Source organism: Phodopus roborovskii, unplaced genomic scaffold, assembly GCF_943737965.1.
Source record: "Phodopus roborovskii unplaced genomic scaffold, PHOROB, whole genome shotgun sequence".
Classification (NCBI taxonomy): Eukaryota; Metazoa; Chordata; class Mammalia; order Rodentia; family Cricetidae; genus Phodopus; species Phodopus roborovskii.
In genome coordinates, this window is record NW_026126525.1 from 30,290,856 (window position 1) to 30,310,471 (window position 19,616).

The 19,616-nt window shown below is 36.3% G+C and overlaps 1 protein-coding gene across 2 annotated transcripts in view; it reads left to right on the forward strand.

The window, feature by feature from the left end:
- The window catches only part of Gabra4 (gamma-aminobutyric acid type A receptor subunit alpha4), a 72,555-nt gene extending 53,951 nt beyond the window's left edge, over positions 1–18,604 (forward strand). For both annotated transcript variants that reach the window (XM_051198072.1, XM_051198074.1), the window contains one exon: positions 18,043–18,604. In XM_051198072.1, the coding sequence (XP_051054029.1) occupies positions 18,043–18,564 (522 nt within the window). In that variant the 3' untranslated portion in view covers positions 18,565–18,604. The remainder of the gene's footprint in view (positions 1–18,042) is intronic.
- Positions 18,605–19,616: the final 1,012 nt, after the last annotated feature.

The window sequence follows — 19,616 nt, forward strand, 5'->3', positions numbered from 1 at the left end:
TCAGAGTCCCAGGCAGGCAGTGGAGCAGAGTTATAGGGTCTACCATACAGGGAAAAGCTGCTTTCTGGCTTGCTTCCCCAGACTTGCTCAAGTACTTTTCTTAGCTAGCTCAACCCCACCAGCCTATGGATGGTACCACCCATAGAGGCCTGGGCCCTGTTACATCAATTAATTATTAAGAAAATGTGTGACTGACATGAACAAAGGCTAAACTGATTAAGGTAGTTCTTCAGTTGAGGTGTCCCTTTCCCATGTAGTTCCAGGTTTGTTTAAAGTTGTCACCTGAAGTTAACTATGACATTTCACAAGGTTACAATGGCACAAAACAGAAGGGGGAAAAAGCAACCTGGTAGCATTAATAGGTTGATCACCAACATGTCTTGCCATGCAGGAGATGGTTATAGAGTGTCTATATAGAAAAAGCCTGAGAACTGACACACTTGGTGGTAAAAATATTGGGCTACTTACTTCATAACTCATAACTCTTGTTGTTAGGTCCACTTACAGTTTATTCATTAAAACACTGTATAGTTAAGGGGGTATATGACATAACATTATGACATACATGGTAAACTTTGGGCTAATCAACCAATTATATCCATTTTTCCATAAAGTATTCAATTCTTTATTTTGTTTGTTTTTCAAGACAGAGTCTCCTGTATAACACCTATGGCTATCCTTCAACTCAGTTTGTAGACTGGGTTGGCCTCCAACTCACAGAGAGAGATCCACCTGCCTCTGCCTTCCAAGTGCTAGAATTAAAGTGATGCACCTCTACCACCCAGCAACATTTTCTACTCTTTATATGATGGGGACAAGGAAGGTATAGTCTCTTAGGAAGTTTCAAATATACATTATAAAATTAAAAAGTGGAGTTCTATAGTTGTGCATTTTGTGTTTGGAATTTATTTAACTTACATAGCCGAAACATTTAGTCTTTGGTAAATGCCTCCCTATTGCTCCACTCTGTGTTCTTCCTTGTTAACCATGACTCTACTCTCTCCATCCATGAATTCAACTCTGTAAGAATCCACAGAAGAAACTAGAGAGGTGACTCAGAAGTTAGGAACACTTGATTCTCTTTAGAAGATTTTGGGTTTAGTTCCCAGCATGGACAGTGGGTGGTTCACAAGCCCCTGCAACTCTGACACCCTTTTCTAGACTCTGTGGTCACTTGCCCACATGTGATGCTCATACAGATAAACAGACACATAATACATTTTTAAAAGAGAATCTACATTTGTGTGAGATCACATGCTGTTTTTCTTTCTCACATTTCTTGCCAAAGCATTTTCCTACCCCCCAGTTTCAGAGTACCCTTCAGCAAGAAAGACAGCAAGCTGTCAATCTCTCTGTAGTAACTCCAAGGCAGTCTAAGCAAAGATATACAAGGCACTTACTGAATACTTTGTATCAGAGTACCTCAGGCAGCTGAGGGAAGGTTTGGACAAAACCCAGATGTGTCTGGACTTGGGTCTACATCTGACTAAGCATTATGCCATTTACATTTTCCCCTTGAAAACAAAATGGTTCCCTAAAGGAAGTGAAATGGCCATATTTTTATGATTATCACTTCAGTGGAGCGTGTAGAGAGGGAAGGTACATAAAGATGTTAGTTCTGGGAGTGTTAATTGTCCATGTAACAGTCAGGTAAGAAATGATGAATACCTTTACAATGGCTGTAGATAGTTTGAAAAGATATTGAGGAGGTTGCATGTAATTCAGAGAATTATAACAGAGTTTTGTCACTGGAAAAAGGGTCAGATAATATATACGATCTAGAATACAGCAATGGTAATGCATTTACCTGAACAAATATTTTGTTCATTTGATATTACTAAACCTGTACACATATTAGACTTTAGAAATGAATAAGGATGTAAATTCCATAGAAGCAGGTATTAACAGGTTAATTATATATCATCACTGCCCAAACCTACAAATATTTATTGTATAATTGAATCAAATGGACATATATATATATATATATATATATATATATATATATATATATATGAAAAGTTTACAGTATATCCAAGATAAATGAGTTGCAAGCAGAGAAACCAAATTTTAGGATTGGATGACAAGAATCCTATACTTGGGACCAAAAAATATAAGTAAAATTTTCTTCTTGACTGGAATCTGAAGTTACAGGAACTATTAGAGATCAATAGTGTTACATGTAACTGAGTCAGTATGTGTTGCAGACTTTTAAAAAGTACCTACTGTGCTTGCCTGAAAATTTCTAAGGCATATGAGAGAAGAGTCCCATAATGATGATATTTGGAGTAAAAACACATGGGTCAGTGGAAGCAGCAACTATAGATATGTTCTCCACACCAGCAGTCTCAAATAGTAGTTGGTACTAAGGGTCAGCTATTGAGAAGTCATAGAAGTCTTTGCTTATTTGTAGTGATGATGAAATTGTAGCATACTGTAGCTTGAAAGAGTATTTTTAAAATGCTAGCCCTCTTAAGTAGAATGAGGTCCCCAGGAGTCTTAATGCTATGCCTGTCTTGCAGCATCTAAGAGCCCCATGGACACTTTTAAATGGGAATCCTTCGTTGTTTATTCTGTTAACTGTCAAACTGGGGCATCTTGGTTTTAATTAATTCTTAGCATTTCCCCAAAAAGTAAAGCTGTGTCCATGCAGGAATGGTAACTAAGATAAGTTCTGAATGGAGGACAACATATCAAAATTTTTGGAGATAGGAAGTTACAATATGTTTAATGCTCTAATTGGCAGCATGAACCAGGGTGAGTGAGGCCACAAAATGAGGCAGAGAAAGTTTCATATAATAGCCCACTTTATTCATAGACACAACAAATTTAAATTCTGAGGGTTAAGAAAAGTCACCTGTGTATAGAGTCACACGGACAATCCACATGTGGCAAAAACATGTTTTTCCTTAGAGGCATATGACTAACAATAGCTGAAGTAAACTCACTCCTATCCACTACACCTGGGAGGAGGACAAAAACATAGTCGATGAACAATTCATGTTTTTGAAGAAACCAAGTTTTCTCATAAGCACTCGGAATTCTCACATGACCCAATTCTTATTTTACATATTGATCCCAGTTCCCTTTCCCTCCCATGTCCCCCACAAACCTCCCATCCACTCCCCAGGGAGGGGAGGACTTCTATGAGGGGTGATCAAAGTCTGTAAAATCATTTAGGGTATGGCCTACACCCTCCCCCATTTCTAGGCTAAGGGAGTATCCCTCCATGGAGAATGGGCTCCTGAAGTCCGTCCCTGTACTAGGGATACATCCTGGTTCTATTGTCAGATGTACCATAGACTTCCCCAGACCTCCTAACTGAGATCCACTATCAGGGGTTCTAGGTCGATTCTATGCTGTTTTCCCAGCTATAAGTCTGGGGTCCCCCTTGTTCAGGTCAGCTGTTTATGTGGGTTTCTCAAGTTTGGTCTTGATCCCTTTGCTTATCACTCCTTTCTCTCTGTAGCTGAATTCCAGTTCAGATCAGTGTTTAGCTGTGGGTGTCTGCTTCTGCTTTCATCAACTACTGGATGAGGGCTCTAGGATGGCATTTATGGTTCCCACAACAGTATTCATTTAACATGCAGTTCTGTTGAGAAGAATAGAATGAATGGAAACTTCCTTAGTAATATTTCATCCAATATGAATGATCTATGTTTGGCAATATGAGATTTCAGCAATCTAATAATAACATTTGAAAATGTATCATTAACTAAGGGCTTGAGCACTTCAATAATGTTGTCCCACTAATAACTCTTATTTTTTTTTAAATTTGAAAAAAAGCTTGTTTTACAAGTCAATCCCAGTTCTTTCACCCTCCCTTCCTCCTTTGTCTCTGCCCACCAACTCCCATTCCATTCCCTTTCTGCTCCTCAGGGAGGATGATACCTTCTGTGGGAAGTCTTCAAAGTCTGTCTTATCATTTGGAGCAGGGCCTGGGTCCTGTCCTCCCCATATATCTAGACTGAGGGAGTATCCCTCTATGTGGGATGGTCTCCCAAAGTCCATTCATATACTAGGGATAAATACTGATCCACTAACAGAGGCCCCATAGAATTCCTAGTCCTTAACTCTTAAGAGCCATGCTTATTACTTTCTTTAGTTTATGCAGATATATCAAGCACAGATAGGCTATGTTCTCCAAAAGTATTCAAATAGTATCTAGTAGGTTATCAGTGGCTCTGATATTAAGTTTTGAACAGCCATGTGATATACAGCCATGTGAAAGTGACAGTGATGGTAGCTTTTCATTTTAGGATTTGTTTTATAGATGTTGGTAGAGAGTATATTTGCCTTGCTCCCTACCAAGTGTTTGTATCTTCTACTTTCCTGCTTGCATGACTGAAGTGGTTATCTTGGTGGTATACATTAATGTGCTGATGAGCCATTTACCAGAAATTGCAACTCAGCTACTGGTTCAATTCATTCTAAATTTACAATTTGCCTTCACTGAAGTACAAAATTGGCTTTCTTGTCACAAAGTGGTAGAACATGCAAAATAGTCTAATACCTTATTTTCTAGCTCAAGTGAGATTAGCTTAGGATCATAGAAAGTTTAAAAAAATCTTTTCAGAGTAACAGCTGTTCCAGCATGAAAGGCTTGTTAAGTTCTGAATGATTTTGACAATGTCCCAACTCAATGCTGATACCATGGGGCTTACCCCTTAGGACAAATAAAATTATTTCCTGGAAAAGACCCAAATGATTTAAGGTATTTGAAGGGTTATGTACTTGATATTGCAAACACTATGAGGTTTCATGGAACCATATGAATTTGTTCTGTCTATTTAATATGCGATTTAACTGTAGATAGATATGGACCACATTTTGGTAGCATGATAATTCAACCTATGCTTCTTGACTAGTTTCTTGTGTTTCAGTCTATAAATTCGAATAGGGATTGTTTTTTAAAAGTATAAGAGAGTATGTGCATGCTGTATTGTGACACTATGCTTGTAACACCAGCACTGGGAAGGAGGAGTCCAGAGGATCCTAGTTCAAGGCTAGCCTCAGTTACATAGTGAGATTGAGACTAGCCTGGGTATATGCTAAGATAGTGTTTTTTAAAAAGAGATAATTTATACAAAAATGATTTAGTAAGTCATCTTCTGCCACATATGCCTATGTACATGGACTTGTCTTATCCATATTTTGTTGTGTTGATGAATTCCATTAGCTTCATATCAGAACTAACATGTTTTGAGACTCATTCTGAAGTATGAAAGTAAAGATAATACAGACGCCTCCTGGAAGGCATCACCCTCCCTGTGTAGTTGGGGGGGGAGGATGGGAGGGTAGGGGTCATAGGAGGGATGGGAGGAAGGGAGAGGGACCTGGGATCGATATGTAAAATAAGAAAAAATAAAAAACAAAATATAATATAAAAGAAATAAAAAACGATAATACTGATTGAAACTTTCTCTGGATTTTAGAATGGAGTTTGTAGTGTCTTCTACACCAGCTTTATCATGTTTTGAATAGTAAATTTCTCAACAGTATTTTAAAATGCTGTGTTCAAACTAGAAGAATCTGTGCATGCAAATTTAGAAAAACCTTCTCTTAGGAGTGTCATACAAGTGTTTATTTTTTAAAATCTGATATAGAAAAATGTAGATTTTGAGTGGAAATATTGATTCATCTCTTGAACTAATAGAAAATTTCTTCAGTTAAGGACTACAAACAAAACAAAATAAAAAAAATTCTAGCTTAAGTTTATGGTGACTCTTGCCTTCAGTTTCAATACTTTAGAGATTAGGATTTTGAGTTTGAGGTCAGCTGGAGCTATACAGCAAAATCTGTCTCAAGAAAATAAAAAGAGGAACAAGAAAAAGGAAAGAACTTTACTTAACTAAATTGTGTTTGTTGCTAAGATAAAACTTTATTCAGAATAAGTTATCTGAATGTAGGCCTATTTATAGATATTTAGGCAGGAGCAAAAGTCATATTGTTATGCAGAATCTTTCAAGTCACAAAACAAGCAAGCAAAACAAACAAACAAAAACAAAACAGAAAAACCCAGATTATTTTGAGTGGAAATAAGACCAAGAAATAGGGGTTAAGAAAATATTTTCACACACACTGGAAAAATGTCTTACCAACATAAGGAGGTGCTTATCTGGGAAACAGATTTGGTGTCAGTGTTTCCAGCAGAGTCAAAACTACAAGCAGTTGAATACAGTTGAATACTGAAAAAACATGCTGTTTACTAACAGCCCTGATTTAGCTGGATTGTTGTAGATGTACTTCACAAAAATGCTCTCGTGCTTTAAAAAAAAAAAATAAAGTCTCCTAAGCATATGTATTTACAGTTTCTAGCAGATTCCCAAAGTGGTTAAGAGTATCATTTGGAATTCAAATTTCAACTCTGAAATATTTTAACTGAGTGATTTTGGAAGATATTCTCAACTTCTCTAGGCTCTATTATCCATACTTAAAGAATGAGAGCATTAATACAATTTCATGAGTTGCAACAATATATATGCTGATATTATTCTACAAGGTGTAAAATTTATGTAGTGCAGCTTGGTCCCGAGTACATGATATATATTTATGGTACTTAGTTACTATCACAATGATTAATAATCCCTACAAGAAATTCCAAGGACTGAAATATTTCTTCTCATTGTATCTCTAATACCCAGTTATAGTTAGAATTTTCTTTGGGCTACCAACCAGCTCCCAAATAAAGACACAGACTTATTGTCAATATAGTTGCTTGACTTTAGCTTGGGCTTTTCTCGCTAGTTCTTTTAATTTAATTTAATCTTTTCTAATTATCTACATTTTGCCTTTGGACTTTTTATCTTTCTTTCTTCTGTATGTCCTACTTTCCTGCTTCCTCCATGTCTGTCTGACTGGTCCCTAGCTTCTCTCTAGTGTCTCTTCCTACTTAATCTCCATGCAAAGAAATCTTTCCAATGCCTCCTCCCTTTCTACTGGACATTCAGGTTTTAATTAGACCAGTCAGGTGCCTTAGGCAGGCAAGGAAAAGCAGGAACATATCTTTATATAATTAAACAAAGGCAACACTTCCTTACATAATTTAAAAAATACAACACTTCTTCACATAGTTAAAAAAATATTCCACAACATAAACAAATGCAACATATCTTTATATAGTTAAGGAAATATTCCACAACATTCAGTGAAATAGCTTGAAGGAAAACTATACTTTCAATAAAAACTGTATTAATGAATAAATTGGTTGAATAAATGCCTTTAATGTGTATTTGTTGTTTATTATATTATAGATCATTTATATTTTTTTCCTTGACAGTAATCTCTAGCCACTAGATAAAACATGTTGTTTGTGTTTTTTTCTACTGAAAATAAACTTTGTTAAAATTATATAAATGTTAAGACTCAGTAGACAAAAATGCAGGAATTCCAAAGAAATTTACTATGCAGCTAAAGTTATCAAAGACATCTTTATGTCTCATAACTATTCTGTTGTAAGGGATTTGGCAGGCTACTGCATGAACCATGGCATTTTGTTGTTGTTGTTGTTTTCTTTGTCTGTGTGCTGGGGATCTGGTCGGGATGAATGGCTATTTTATATACCTGGTGTCTGCTGATGCAGATAAAATTGATATTCAGACTATTGCAATGACAACTTCTTACAGTGTTGGAATAGCCCTGAATCTTTCTAGACAACTATTTATTGTAGCAAAATTTCATTTTGGTCAAATTATATCAACTGTAAAATAATTATAAAACATATGCAAATATTTCCCAGCTTTGAATGTAATTTTTCAAATAACCTGAGGCTGCAGCAAATCAATTTCTTAAGGTGATGTTGGGTTGAAAGAGTCAGTTTACTTTACTTTCCCAATTTGTTTGAAAATATAAATTTCACTTTTTCAGATTAAATACTTAATTGTTGTATAAACATATACATATTTATGGGACTGAGTTGAGATGGCTGTGTGTAAGAACACTTGATGTTCATAAAAGATGTAATTCTTAGTACCCACAGAAAAGCTGGACATGGTCATACTTGACTATAACCCCAAGGTTATAGTATAGAGACAGACAGATCCTGGAAACTCACTGGCTGGCCTACCCCAAATGGCAAGCTTCATGTTCAGTGGGAGACCCTGCCCCCACCCCAAGAAGGTTGAGAACTGTAGAAGAAGATACCAAACCATTGTCCTCTGCCCTCCAAATGTACATGCTTGTGCATGCACCATACAGTGCCACAAACACACATAGTGTTATACATATTTCAGTGCTATTATTTGTTGTATATATTGCTTAATTCCCAAATCATGAAAAGGCATATTTGTCTTTTCAAACATTAATCATTTTGTTCTGACCAAAAGATACAGCATTCTAGTTGTTTCTTTTTTTTTTAAATATACAGTCTATTACCCTACTGTTTCCATAGTAGTCATGTTCTTTTGCAATGTTTTATCAGCAATTATATATATATTAGCTCTACTTTAAGGATTTAAGGATAAAAAACAAACTGTGAAAGAGAAAAATTGCAAATCATTTTGTGAACCATAATTCATAATATTTAAATAAACACATGTTCTAAAACTAAGCAAACATGCTTAGTAATACACAGGTCATAATTTGAAAATAGTTGGAAATTTTAGGGAAAATTTTGGAGTGATTGAAGAAAGAGCTGGAACTATCTCCAAAGTAGAAGGTTACACAAACATGGCGGTTAACTATATCCCTCTGATATAGATGAGAAGTAGCTAAAAACTACCAAGAGATACTTGAGGAAATATAATATCTAGACAATAGATAGAAAAAACATGGACATGCTCCAAAGTACATTTGAAAGTATGTTTATTTCTTCTAGCACAAGTAACAGTATGTGAATAAAATTAATGCTTAATCCTTGTTGAACACTTTTCAGTTTCTCAGAATTGCTTCTATGTTGACTCTATCTGGAATTTCTGAGTTTCAACAAAAGCCTACATCCAAAGAGGGAGAACTGCCAACTTGTTTAGATGTTGCTCATTTTTTTTTCCCAGGAGAAGATTGATTTGGCATTTAAAAAAAATCTATGCTATGAATTTAATTTTTGACATTAGATGATCCTCTTAGTCTGCTCAGGAAGACATAATGAAATACCATAGAATAGACAGACTCAACAACAGAAATTAATTCCTTCTAGTTTTAGAGGCTGGAAAATTTTAGACCATGGTCTGGTAGGTTTCAGACTCTCATGATGTCTCCCTTCCCCCTGGCCATTGTGTCCTCACACTGTAGGTGAGGGTTGTCTCATGAGTATCCTCATCTTCTATGAGGATATCCATTCATGAGATACCACCATCTAATATATTCAGCCATAGGATTTTGAGGAGGGCAGAGTTTAATTAAAACAGCAGTCATTAAACTATTGATGTTTGCATTTATGAATTTCTTTGATGCCTGTTGCCTTATACCATCTCTTATTTGGTGACCACATCACTTCATTTTTTGATTAGTATAATTGAAATAAGAAATAAGGAAAAAGTTGACTATAGAATATCAGTTCACCATGTTCACAGATTCAATTCTTTTTAATATTCAGTTATATTTAGAGAGTGGGTTAGCTGAACTGAATTGGTAAGCTAATACTGTGCTTTATCAAAGCATTATGGAATATATTTTTCTGAGGGAGAGTGGTTTATAGTTGTTTCCTAACCATTGTTGTTTTCCCGATGACTGGAATTTAGGTTTTACCAATAATTGATAAAATACTAAAGAGACAAAAATATGATAAAATAATGTGGCCATATATAGATTAGACATTAAAATATTTGTTGGTATAGTTTTCCCTAAATGGAGCATAGCATTGATATTGGGGCCTGATTTAGCCATAGCCTGTAAGCTTGAGGTTAGCTGTTAAAGAACTGTTCTATTTAAGTCAGTCTAATAGTAGTAGTGCAATGTTAGTTTCCCCCAAATTGCATTTTCTGTTTGTTTTGTGCATCAGTTAATTCTCATCTTTGAATATCTATACAATTTTGTATTTATTTGCATTTATTTCTTATTCCACAAGCAACATACTTTCTTTGTTTGATTTTACCAGAGCCTATTCCTTGTTTTAGTAGTCAGCTTCTTATCTACTTTTCTAATTATTAGAGGCTTTGTTCATAATTAATAAATACATTAAAATGTCTTCTAAAATTTTATTTCTGACAATTATTCATTTCAGCATATTTTTTTAAATTTTGCACACAGACTTTTTTATCTGACTTCAGCTAGATAAAATTCCTGTATGCTATTTAATTGATGCCTGTGCATGCTGGGTGTTCATTTATTCATTATGAGGAAGACATATTATTAATCTGGTTGCTTGGAGGAGTCTGAGTTTTTAGAGGTTAAATAAGTTGCTGAATACTCCATAACTACAAATGACAGATTCAATATTGGAGTTCAGCTCTGTCTAGTTTGTGAATCTGATATTGTAATTAACTAACTAGCGAGTGTTAGGAAAAAAGACACCTAGATCACATAACTACTATATGAACTTTTCACAAATGCAACCTAAGAGTCTGAGCATTTTACTGCCTTTGAGAGAATTTATATAAACATTTTAGATGACTACAGTACTACACACCCTCGCTGAATGGGGGAGGATCTATCCACTTTAGGGTCTGAGTTCTGAGAAAGTTAACTGTGTCTGCTTTGCCCTCTTCATTCTCTAGGATAAGTTGTTAGAATTGATAAAAAGCACCTCAAGACAGTATTCTAGAGACATCCACTTGACTTAGCTGAAAACTTCTGCCTGGCTGCTTAAGTTGCCAGCAAAGAAGCTTCTCCAACTGAGGACATATGTAATATATAACAGGCTTAAGAATAAAAAGAAATAACAGGAATTGCCCTGAAACAAAATTGACCACAAAATGACTTATCTCAAAGAAATCCTAATGTGTCAAACCCTCAAATATGAGACAGACAAAATAAATTTTTAAAAATCTCAGGGAGTGGTTGGATGATTCAAATAGAAGAAAGACATTTGTTTCAGTCCCCGGCACTGAAAGTAATATTTCTATAGCTTATGGAAATTTGAAGATTGGATTAAATGTTAACACCAGGATGAAATGAAATATAATAAATTGGGAACTCAGTGTTTTCATTTCTATATTCTGGAGCTCAATATGTGATAGAATCCCTTGGAAACAATTTATGAAATATTTAGCATGTTTATTTGGGGGTAATGTTTTTCATTTCTATATGACAGAACTTTCTAAAACCACTATTGATAGATCTCATTAAATCATTACCTCTGGGCATATTCATAGCAGTTCTACTATACGTTTATTTCTAGGTGAATGTGTGACTTCCCCTGAAACCTGTTCAAGTAGCCTTGAATAAATGTGTTTACAATATTTGATTCTTATTTTGTGTATATCTGACTCATTGATATTCTGGAAGATAAACCTGTTCATTATTAGTCTTGTTAGTTTTTAATTTAGGAGTGCTAAATTGCATTTTATTAAACTTCATTAGCTTCTTGGGCAAATAATATAAATGTAGCTGTTTACATTTCACAATCTAATCTTAGTTACTTTATCCCTTCATTGACAGAGTAATAAGATGAGATGAATTTTAATTTTTTTGAGTTAAAATGGTTCTTTAGAAATTGAGCCAGATTGTAGTCATGATTGGTGAATTGCTTGGATCTGATCCTGGTTGCTGCTTGAAATGGTTGGTCATGTTTGAATCTGCCACCTCTCATCTCTATCCCATTACGTTTTCCACTTTAGGCTACTGTGACTATCGACAAAGTGATTTCAAAATGATTAAGTTTTAAAAATTCAGATGATGCTTAGGTCATGTTGGAAACTACTATGTGTTTATGGAATATGAAAAGAAGACTCTGAACTCTGTGTGAATAAACATCATACTGATTGACACTTCATTTGCTCCAAAACTTGACTTCAATGCCAACATTTTTCCTAGTGATTCCTATGTTGGCTAGAAATGGATTTGATGGTCCTTTGGTGGTTTGCCATGATGAGAAATGATGACTACTCTTTACACAGTCTACCTTCAGACATAAATAGAAGATAATTTAAATAGCATTTGGTTGCTTGGCAAAGAGCAATGATTTAAGTCTGAAATTAGTCAAATTTCTTTTTCCTTTGTGTATCAAAGATACTATTGAGACTTCTTAGGCCTTCCCAGTTAGATTTAGAATGAAACCCAGATGATTTATTTCCTTGTATTACCTATAATAGCCCAAAAGCTGGCTCCACAAACAAAGAGTAAACTTGGCATTGGATGTAATTGCTTTTTATGAAAACACTTTGAAGGATCTTGACTTTCTATAATATTCTCATCAGTTGTGAAGTTGGTTCCTACTGAGTAATTTAAACTTCAGTGATTAATAAGACCCTCGTTAATCTCTAGAAGCTCATTAACACATTTAAACTAGAAATACACAGATTTGTTGTTTGTTCCCACACAGCAATCCTAATGACCCCATTTATTCTGTTTTCTTCCTTGCCATTGCTTCTTGCTTTGTTGATGTATACTTCTAAATACCTTGAACTATATATAAAATATATGTCTGCATATAGTTTTCATACAATACAAAATTACCTTTACAAATGTCAGATGTACATATATCAAGATTTGTTCAATTCATTAATCAAGTACTGAGGTGGAAAACCAGCTCAAAATCTTGTAGAAAGGGCAGCCTCTGTCTGCCTGTGTGTTTGTGTGTGGGGGGGTGTGGGGTGTGGGGAGTGCATGTGATATGGACTGCATTTGGAGGTCAGAGGTTTTGGTCTCTGCTTTCCACCTTGCTTTGAAACAGAATCTTTGTTATTTGGTACCATGTATACTCTACCATCTGGTTCACAAGCTTCAAATCTTCCTGCCTGTAGCTCCTATCTTGCCATCATAGCACTGGGGTTATAAACTCAAGTGCTCTTTAAGTTCATGTTGTCAGAAATTCAAATTTAGGCCCTCACACTCATATCACAAGCATGTTTACTCACCACTACTTTCCCCAGTCCCTCACTGAGGGATTCTAGGCAGGGATTTCACTGCTGACCCTGCCCCCAGCATTTTTATAAGGAATGAATTCTAGAATATGGTGGCTAGATTTAATAAAGAACTGTTTTATTCCATGTAGGGAAAGAAAACCATAAGCATTGCTTATATTTTCTGCTAGTCATGAAGCTACAACATAACATGGAACCTTTACAGTATCTGGTCACAAATCAAATAATAGTTACCAGAATCACACTCAGTTAATTTACGCTAAAGCAGTCACATCTTTGGGTGGCCTGCTAATCCATGCAGCTTTGTGGTATTGAAATATACCATATTTCTTATTTCCTAGTCTTGAATTAACTTTGCAACAGTTTTTGAAAGCCTCAGTCACATTTCTGAGTAGAAGGGCTATTCAGTACAGCAAATTACACACTTAGTAATACTTTACATGACTTCTGACCAGTCAGAACTTCTTATTCTGTCTTTAAAAATGACAGTGACACCAAAATTTGTCCCAGATGAAAAATAATTGTAATGGTTGACAAATGGAATTCTGAAGAAGCCCAGAGCTTGGTCATTTTGTTATTGTGTGATATTAAGCAACAGCACCCCATGAAGGTCCTCCTTGAATTCTGAGCAAAGTAGCCTTTCCGTTAGCACAAATGGATGAAGGAGTGTCCCTCACAAGAGAGAATTAGAAAGCCCTTTTGCCTAAATGCTTCATTTTATTGATCTATAGACATGAATATGTTGAAAAGACAATGTGGCCTAATAAGTAAAGGCAATACTTACGTGCATATAATAAATATTTACTTTTGCTTTAAATTCTAGAAATCATTGTGAAATTTCTGCTTTTTTGGTTTCGCATGCCTAGACTGTTTATGTTCTCTTTGCTGGAACAGACCCATCAGCTTGTTGTTTGGTTTCTTTTGGATAAGTGGTAATGTTCCAATGATCTCTTACTCTACAAGTTAAATTGGGAGTGTTCTTTATCATTCTGTTTACAACACTTTCAGAATGAGGAAATAAAATCAGAACTCTTAAGGTGGATTTGGAAATGTCAAACTATCATTACCACAGTACACAGTACATTATTAGCCAAATAAAATAATAAGGTATATTATGGGCAAATGGAATCTATCTCTTAATGAAGAACATGCATACATGTTATAAGGGATGTGACTATAAAGATACATGATGGCTAAGAATCAGTTTTGTAACCATTCCACTACACATGATTCACAGGACTTCAGAAAGTTCTAGAAGAATACTTGTATAGAGGGAATTCTTAGGAGGCATTTTACAAGCCACAAACAACATAAAGTATCTTGGAGTAACGCTTACCAAACAAGTGAAAGACCTATATAATAAGAACTTTGTGGCTCTAAAGAAAGAAATTAAAGAAGATACCAGAAAATGGAAAGATCTCCCATGTTCTTGGATATATAGGAAAAATATAGTAAAAATGGCAACCTACAGATTCAATGCAATCCCCATTAAAATCCCACCACAATTCTTCACTGACTTTGAAAGGATAATAATCAACTTTATATGGAAAAACAAAAGACCCAGAATAGCCAAAGCAACCCTGTACAATAAAAGAACATCAGGAGGCATCACCATCCCTGACTTTAAGCTCTACTACAGAGCTATACTTCTGAAAACAGCCTGGTATTGGCACAAAAATAAACAGGTAGACCAATGGAATTGAATAGAAAATCCTGATATTAACCCACATACCTATGAACTCCTGATTTTCGACAAAACAGCTAAAAGAATACAGTGGGGGGAGGAGGGGAGCATCTTCAACAAATGGTGCTGGCACAATTGGATGATGGTGGTAGAAGACTGCAGATAGACCCATGTCTGTTTCCATGCATAAAACTCAAGTCCACATGGATCAAAGACCTCAACATCAATCCAGCCACATTGAACCTCTTAGAAGAGAAAGTAGGAGGTACCCCCTGAACAAACTTGTATATGAGACCGCTCCCTGAACATAACTCCTGGAGCACAAACACTGAGATCAACAATTAATAAATGGGACCTCCTCAGACTTAGAAGCTTCTGCAAAGGCAAAGGACACAGGGGATAAGACCAAACGGCAGCCCACAGACTGGGAAAAGATTTTCACCAATCCTATATCCGACAAAGAGTTGATCTCCAAAATATACAAAGAACTCATGAAACTAGTCAACAAAACACCAAATAACCCTATTTTAAAAAATGAGGTACAGAACTGAAGAAAGAATTCTCAACAGGGGAAATCAAAATGTCTGAAAGACTCTTAAGAAAGTGCTCAACATCCTTAGCTAACAGAGAAATGCAAATCAAAACAACTTTGAGATACCATTTTACTCCTGCCAGAATGGCTAAAATTAGAAACACCAATGACAGCTTATGCTGGAGAGGATATGGAGAAAGGGGAACACTCCTTTACTGCTGGTGGGAGTGCAAACTCATAAGCCATTTTGGAGATCAGTATAGGGATTCCTCCAGAAAATGGGAATCAGTTTACCACAGGAACCGGCAATCACCCTCTTAGTCATAAACCCAAATGATCCACATCCATGCAACAAAGACATGTGCTCAACTATGTTTATACCACCATTATTTGTAATAGCAAGAATCTGGAAGCAACCTACATCACCCTCATCTGAAGAATAGATAAAGAAGATGTGGCACATCTATACAATGGAATACGACTCTGCAGAAAAAAAATAATGGAATCTTGAAATTCACAGGCAAGTGGATGGCACTTGAAGAAACCATTCTGAATGAGGTAACCCAGTCACAAAAAGAGGAACATGGTATGTACTCGCTCATATATGGATTTTAGACCTAGAGTAAAGGACCACCAGCCTATAATACACACTACCAGAGGAACTAGGATATACATTGTACTCCAAGAGATTCATATAAAGTCCCTCACAGAAAGGGGAAGGGACAAGTCCCCCAGAACACATGGGAAGTGACGGGGGCAGTAAATGGAGAGAGAAGTAGGAGAAAGAGAAGGGGAGGAGAGGAAAGCACGTGCGACTAGGAAGATTGATTCAGGGTGGGAAGAGAGAGAGAGAGAGAGAGAGAGAACAAACATAAAAAAGGGAGCCATTATTGGTTTGAAGAGAAAACTGAACCTAATGAAAGGTCTAGAGACCTACAAGACTGACTCCAACTAACAATTTGAGCAATCGTGGAAAGGCTACCATAAATGCCCTTCCTGGATAGTGAGATCAACAATTAACTTATCCACTATCATGGAGACATCATCTAGTACCTGTTGGAAAGAGAAGCAAACACCCATAACTAAACACTGAGTAGAACTAGAATCCAGATGCAGAGGGAGAGGACAAGAGCAGGTTGCAGAAACACATAGAGACAGCTTACCTGAACAAGCAAGAGCTAACGGACCCCCAGATTGATAGCTGGGAATCCAGCATGTGACTGACTACTCAGGTCCACCTGAATATGAGCCTCAACGAGAAGGACTGAGTAGTCTAAGAGACCTCAGACAGTGGAACCAGGATGTATTCCTGGTGCACAAAAGGACCTTGTGGACAAATCCCCCATGGAGGGATACTGTCCTAACCTATAGACAGGAGAGAAGTCCTAGTCCCTACTACAAATGACTTGAGAGATTTACATAACCCCACCTAGTGTTGCCCTACACGTGGAATTGTGGTGAGGGATGGGAGGGGAGGGGGTCAGGTTGCATGTGAGAGGGGCAGAGAGGGTAAGAGGGAGGGAGGGAGGGAGAGGGAAGTGGGATCGACATGTTAAATAAAAAATAAATAATTAAAAATTTAAAATGAGGCACTTAAATATTCTTGCATTATGTTTTGGAGAACAGATGAGTTATTGTAGTCAGCTTCATCTTCCGATCTTGCTGTTAAAAATCCATGAATCAGCAGTAGGGCTATTAGAGCTAAAGTCTCTCTTTAGAATGATTCATTCCCTACTTCTGAAGTAAAGCCTTTCAGTTGATATTCACACTTTCTAATCTGATTAATGGGACCACTCAATCATTATACTTGTCTTTGGGTATGTATCAAATACTGTTTTCTTTCATACTTTTTGGTGGTTCTAGTTTTCAATCTTGGGTAAGTACTTCTCATTCATAAACTGCTCTTGACTGAATATAATGTTGTTTAGACTATTGGAGATATTTCAACATTCTCCTCTTCATTTCTTTGTCCAGAAAATGCTAGCCACTTTGCTTTCCACACATTCTCAAATCAGTTCTCTCTTTCCACTATGTGAATCCTGGGTAGAGAACCTCAGTAACTATCTATCTTGCCCGTAAATGCCTTTAGTAATTGAGCCTTCTCTTTGCCCCTGCTTAACATTTTGTCCCAGTTTTACTTCCAATATATTTACTTTTCTTATATTCTTTTTATTTCATGATATGTAGGTATACATAATTTCTTTCCAGCAATAGTAGACACCATTCAAACACGTTTATATTTTTTGATATGTGTAGTATTTTAGAATAAATTAAAATTGATTATTCTTTTCTATGAGATGGGATTTAAAACTTGTAGAGGAAAAGTGCAGGGTCTATAATGGTATCTTCAGCTTTTATGTTGATGTTGATTTTGACTCCAGTTGTCTCCATTGAAATTAGGTGCCATATGTTAAGTCACAGTTCTCATTAGTTCAGCTGCAGTCTGTTGGGAAGAGTGCTGCAAGCTGACAGGAGTAATGCATTCTAAGCTTTCTTTTGTTTTCAAACTCTACTCATTGACCTTGAAATCTTAATTCACAAAAGCATGAGGTATGGAGTGAACCTTTAAAAATGTCTGAGTATAGTATCATGAAGATATATATTCATAGAAAATGCCTGTCTCTCCAAACTGAGCTCTCAATTATATTTCTCTGAGGCCTGTTTATTCTCATCACCCATTGGTGAGCTTCCTCAAAATCCTCTTGACTTCTCCATCTCTTTACCTACTATTAATATGGCTAGAAGTAAGCAATTATACCTTGTTAAGTGGTTGAAATGGAATTTAAAATGATTACTTTATAGACCCAAGTAGTATAGATCTTCATGAAATTAAATAATCAATGTAGTTTTTGATATATCATTTTCAGACTACACATGCCAATTTGAATATGAGGAAAAGAACAAATGCCTTGGTCCACTCAGAATCTGATACAAACAGCCGAACTGAGGTGGGAAACCATTCCAGCAAGACTACCACAGCCCAAGAGCCTGCTGAAGCCACAATGAAGGAGTACTTAGCTTCCAGTCCAAATCCATTCAGCAGGGCAAATGCAGCTGAGACGATATCTGCAGCAAGAAGTCTTTCATTGGCACCCTCTCCCACTCCTTGTGGCACATCAAGACCAGCTTCCATGGGGTCGACTTCTACTCGCCCTGCATTTGGGTCTAGACTTGGGCGAATTAAGACCACAGTTAATACCACAGGGGCATCTGGGACTATGTCAGCCACACCTCCTCCCTCTGCTCCACCACCGTCTGGATCTGGCACAAGTAAAATAGACAAATATGCTCGTATTCTCTTCCCAGTCACATTTGGGGCATTTAACATGGTCTACTGGGTTGTCTATTTGTCTAAGGACACCATGGAGAAATCAGAAAGTCTAATGTAATTTTGTTGCTATAGTAATTTCATAAAAGATGATAGAATTCTGACTGTCTTTTTAAATGTTTTTAAAGATAAACATTCTTTACTAAAATAAAAATTCTACTTAATTTTTCAATTTAAAAATACAAGCCAGCCGGGTGGTGGTGGCTCACACTTTTAATCCCAGCACTCAGGAGACATAGGCAAGCAATCTCTGTGAATTCAAGGTCAGCCTGGTCTACTAAACTACACAGAGAAGCCTGTCTCAAAAACAAAAACAAAACAAACAAACAAACAAACAATACAAGCCAGATAGATATCAAGAGAGTTAATTAATTCCCAAGTAGTCAGAAAGTGAACCATCTTTCCTTATAGAAAGATGATTTTAAACGAATCTATTCAGTGTTCAAACTGGATGGAATACAGGCAATTATGGAAAGTCAGAACAAGAAAAACAGGGCCAGAAGAGATATGTAATGCATATTTTTGCATTGAAATTTGAGGAAAAAAAGACTGATATTTTAAAATACACCCATGAATTCAATCAGTTATCAAAAATCTCCCATTGGCATTGCCATTAACCAGAATTGTGCACTGGAAGTCATGAGCAGTGTGAGAGCTTTGCAGTCCCTCATAGTATCTGCAAGAAAAGACTTTCTCTGTTCAACAAAAAACACCTGGAAGAGGCAAATGGAGCCAAGCAAACCCTGATTAATACAGTGAAGCCTCTGCTGCATCAATAACAGACACTGACCAGGGCAAATGTGTTTTTCTGGCACATATTGGTCAAAACAAAACAAAACAAAACAAAACAAAAAAACGTAACAGTTGACTTGAAATGTTGTGCTCTGAGCCAAAGTTAAATTCATTGTACAAATACTTTTTCATAGTATATCATCCAGTTATGTACTGTATACATTTACCACATAGTTCCTCAAAGCCTGGAGTCTACTATGCTCTAGGTGGGTTAAGACAATTTCCTAGGGAAGTTCTTTCACCTTTACAAAGTCACTTCAGTAGTAGGACTGTCAGTGCATGTTAAAGAACCAAACTTTAACCAAGGACATTGTGTTCTTT